The sequence below is a fragment of the Corvus brachyrhynchos genome, unplaced genomic scaffold (genome assembly GCF_000691975.1).
Source record: "Corvus brachyrhynchos isolate BGI_N302 unplaced genomic scaffold, ASM69197v1 scaffold434, whole genome shotgun sequence".
Taxonomy (NCBI): domain Eukaryota; kingdom Metazoa; phylum Chordata; class Aves; order Passeriformes; family Corvidae; genus Corvus; species Corvus brachyrhynchos.
The window spans coordinates 23,989-28,389 of record NW_008238372.1 but is presented as its reverse complement, the minus strand read 5'-3'; the positions used below and the strand labels follow the sequence as shown (position 1 = coordinate 28,389).

At 47.5% G+C, this 4,401-nt stretch overlaps 1 protein-coding gene across 1 annotated transcript in view; it reads left to right on the top strand.

The window, feature by feature from the left end:
- The window catches only part of RUNX1 (runt related transcription factor 1), a 160,320-nt gene that overhangs the window by 151,635 nt on the left and 4,284 nt on the right, over positions 1-4,401 (top strand). The window contains 1 exon segment of the mRNA XM_008635281.2: positions 1,818-1,979. Within this exon segment, the coding sequence (XP_008633503.2) occupies positions 1,818-1,979 (162 nt within the window).

Genomic DNA, 4,401 nt, shown 5'->3' with positions numbered 1-4,401 from the left:
CCTCAGTGTTCAGCAAATCTGTGGCAAGATCTTCCTTCCTCCATCTTTTTATGCATCTTCTTACTGATGTCCATGGGATTCTGGGATTCTGGGATGCAGCTGAGCAGAGCCCTTGAAAAGGGGGTCACAGAGGGATCTGTGCAGAACACAGCCAGAGCTCCCCGGGCAGGAGGACTGGACGAGGCAGTTCTCATGCCTTGGCTGGAATTCTGGTATTGGAATTCTAGTCCCAGAATTCCAGCACTTGGATGAGGTCCTGAAATCTCTGGGATTGCCTGCTGAAATTAGGGATCAATGGTTGAATTAACCCCATCTCAGAACCGAGTACAGGGTTCACTCTGTGGATGCTCTGGGGTGTTTATTTTAATGCCACCCCTGGAAATTGAATTCCCTTGTGTCCCTCCCTGCGGTCTTCAATAAACTCTGACCATAAATTAACAACCAGGTGATGCTGCAATTCAGAACACAGCAGGTTTTGTGCTCTTTTTGTTCCTCCTGAAGCCCATTTAATGCAATTGGGTGTTGCTTTTTTACCAACGTGAGTCAACTGATTTTATTTTGAAGGAAGGCTGCCTGCAAAAAGAAAGAAATTAAATATTAATCACATCTGAATTTGAACTTGTTACTCAGCAGAAAAATCTTACTTCAATCTGTAACTTTTTAAAAGCTGGGAGTTTTGTATGAATTTGAATCTTGTAAACAGATGGAACAAACAAAATGTAAAACTCATCTCCATAAAGAACTACAAAAGAATATTTTCCAGATGGGCTTTCTGATGGGAGATCAAAGTTCTCATCTCAGGCTTGGGAAATTTCCCTTCCTTGCTGGTATCAGTTTTATCTGAATGCAGTTCATCCAGCATTTGTTTTTTTCAATAAAGGCAATTATCTTGAGGGAGCTGCAGGAGGATGATCTTAAGGCTGAAGAAAATAGAAAATGTTTTGCTAAAAATAGGGGGAAAAAATCTGGGTAAGTTAAAGGGGGGAGGAAACTCTTTGATTCCGTTGATTTATACAAAAATGAGACATTTCAATGCACTGAGAAATCCCAGCTTTATCTGCAAAATGAAATAAGCAGGAAAGAGTTGAGGCAATGGATTTGGACAAACTCCTTCTTGGGCTTCTCTGATTCCAAACCTCATCCAAACTGGTCCTGTGGCCAGAGAAGAATCCCTGGTGGGTTTCATAGGAGTCTGCATCCCCTGAGGAACTGCAGTGACAACGGGGAGTGGTTCCCAGTGCCAGAGGGCAGGGCTGGATGGGAGATTGGGCAGGAATTGTTCCCTGGCAGGGTGGGCAGGCCCTGGCACAGGGTGCCCAGAGCAGCTGGGGCTGCCCCTGGATCCCTGGCAGTGCCCAAGGCCAGGCTGGACATTGGGGCTGGGAGCAGCCTGGGACAGTGGGAGGTGTCCCTGCCATGGCAGGGCTGGCACTGGGTGGGCTTTGAGGTCTCCTTGATGCCCTGCATGACAATTTTTGGCTAAAAGAGCTGTGAACACACAGCCCCAAAGACTGAGGAGGAGTTTTTCCCCTTGGAAATTTTTAATCTGGTTTTCCCTGACTTCTTTTTCCTGCCTGCTATTAACAGGAAACAGCAAAAAAGCTTCACAAGGAAAAAAAATAAAATAAAATAAAATAAAATAAAATAATAAAATAAAACCAATATTATAGAAACTCACTCAAAACCCTCCTGACAAGGGGGATTTCAGTGACATTTAATTACCAGGGCACTTCCAGCCTCTATTCCCACCCCATTCCCGTGTTGGATTGCCAAGTTTTGCCATTCCAAGCAGCCCATAGGTCTCTTTGTGCTTGCAGACACCAGGCAGGTGCAGCCCTCGCCGCCCTGGTCCTACGACCAGTCCTACCAGTACCTGGGCTCCATCGCCACGCCCGCCGTGCACCCGGCCACGCCCATCTCACCTGGCCGGGCCGGCGGCATGACCTCGCTCACGGCCGAGCTCTCCAGCCGCCTCTCAGGTAAGGACACCGCCCCGGGCCCTCCGTGGCCAGGGGACACTGCCCCGCTGGCAAACGGGTGGCCCCAGGGCTGCCCCAGCCCCTGGGGGGCTCTCTGGGCGAAGCTCGTTCCGAGGTTTTGGGGGATTTGTGGGAAGAGTAGAGAAATAGGGAATTTTAATCAACGAGTTGTATTTTTGATAAACCAATCGCAGAATTAATTAGGTTGGGAAAGATGTCAAAGGTCGTTGAGCCCAAGCTGTGCCCGATGCCCACCTTGTGCCCAGCCCAGAGCACTGAGTGCCACCTCCAGCCCTTCCTGGGACACCTCCAGGGATGGGCACTCCAAACCTCCCTGGGCAGCTCTTCCCAAGGCCTGAGCTCCCTTTCCATGGGGAAATTGCTCCTGGTGTCCAACCTGAACCCCAGACTGGTTTGGGGTGGGAGGAACCTTAAAGCTCATCCCATTCCCACACCTTCCACTATCCCAGGTTGCTCCTGGGGTTTGGAGCCCAACAGAACATTGTCAAAAAAGAACTAAAACCAGGAAAAGCAGCACTTTGAAGGTGTAGGGAGCTATTAAAATAATTTGGATTGCTGAGGAATTATCACATTGCCAAGAAATGGATGCCACAGATATTCCAGCTCTGTTTCCTTCCCTCCCTCTAAATCCACACCAGAGCACAGCAGGTTTTGGGTGGCCCATTGGCCACAGGATGGTGGGGTTGGGCATTTCAAGTGTTGCACTGGATTGTCTTGTTTTCCATGTCCATCAAATCATCCTGCAGAGCTTTAGAAGCCACCAGAAAAATGGAAGTGAAAGCCACCCCTGGTTCCACCACGCTCAACTGTCCCTGACCTGCACATCTTGAACCAATCTGTGTGTGCAGCAGTAGGAATTCTCTATAAATGAGTGAGAGCCATAGCATTCTAATTTGCATACAGCTTTTGCAAAAATCCCTCCTTTAACTCCACATCTTGCTCTCATTTTAAGACTCAGGGCTTCTTCTGAGATCAGAGGGAACCACTTGAACGTGCTCCAGCCTGTTCTGTTGTTGTCATGTAGAGCTTGCTTTGAAAGCCTCACACCAAATCTAAATTATTTGTTAGGTCTGGGTGATAATTGTGCTGTAGGGAGGGCTGAAAACACAGGGAACTTTTCAGAAAGGAAAAAAAAAAAGCCATTTCTTCTTTTTAAAAAAAGTCTGTAAAAATTCTCATTCTTTATTTACACAGAATTAGAAATCAGAAATAAAAAAAAATCAGAACACCCCTTCGTTTTCCACCAGGATCCCCATGTCCTTCTCCACAGAGCTGCTTCTTCTGCCCATGGCCACAGGGATTTTCCTCGGAGCTGGCAGAGTTTCTCCATGCCTTGTGAAGGAACCCAGAAAGGTTTTGTTCCCATGTCAGCATCCTTCTTTTCCTGTTCTAATTCCTGACCTTAAATGTCATCCAGCATTCCTGGAAAAACCTGTCACAACATTTTCTGTCACCCACACTCGGTGTCTCCCTAAGAAATTTCTCCTTGGCAGAAGAAAGAGCAAATTTGAGGAGTTTTTTAGGCCCTCCCAGCTAAAGACCTGGTGTCTTCAAGGAAAAAGCAACAACATGGGATGTGTTTGAACCATCTTGACGTTAAATGTCATTACTCTGCTTTTTGCCAGGGAAGAATGAACCCTCATCTGATTAATGATGTACCCAGGCAGTTTTAGGAAGTTTCTCAGGAATGAGGTGTGGAAGTGCCATTTAAAATCTGGCAGGTGCCACCTTAACCATGGCTCCTCCAAAGCTCCTGCTGCTCCATTCCATCGTGTGTCTTCCCATGTTAAACCCAAAGGTGACAGGGTTTTGGGGAATGGAGTGTGTTCCCATTAATTCTCCAGAAAAAAATGGATGGCAAACTCTAAAGGAAGCAAACAGCAAGTTCAGAGCTCTTCTAAGACATTAAGAGAAACTCATCAAGGTGGGCTGATGTGTCCTGATGAGCTTTCAGAGCTTGGCTCTGGAGTGTGTCTGCTCCAAGAATCCCAGACTCAGTCTGCTCCGGCTTGAAATCTGGGAAGAGCCAAGAGCTTTGTTTTCCCTCTGCTCCTCCTCAGGAGTATTTCCTTCAGCACGCGGCTGCTCCGCTGCAGACTCCACGCCTTGGCTGCCAGGAGAAGTTGTCTTTCTTCTGGAGAGATTTTTCCATAATTATTATTGTTGTTATCTTAACCAGGCAGCGCTGCCAGCTCTGGGGATGAGACCTTCCATTAACCTGAGTCACGCTGAAGATCATTCCTAAAGAGGATCTGCTCCGCTTGTTTAATCCGTGCAGGGAACGAGAGGATGGGACTGGGCATAATTCCATGGATGTCAGACAAAGCAGAGCAGGATTTGACTGTCCTCTGAAACATTTCAGAGTGAGAGGGCATGGGCTGGGCCAGGGCAGGCTCAGGGT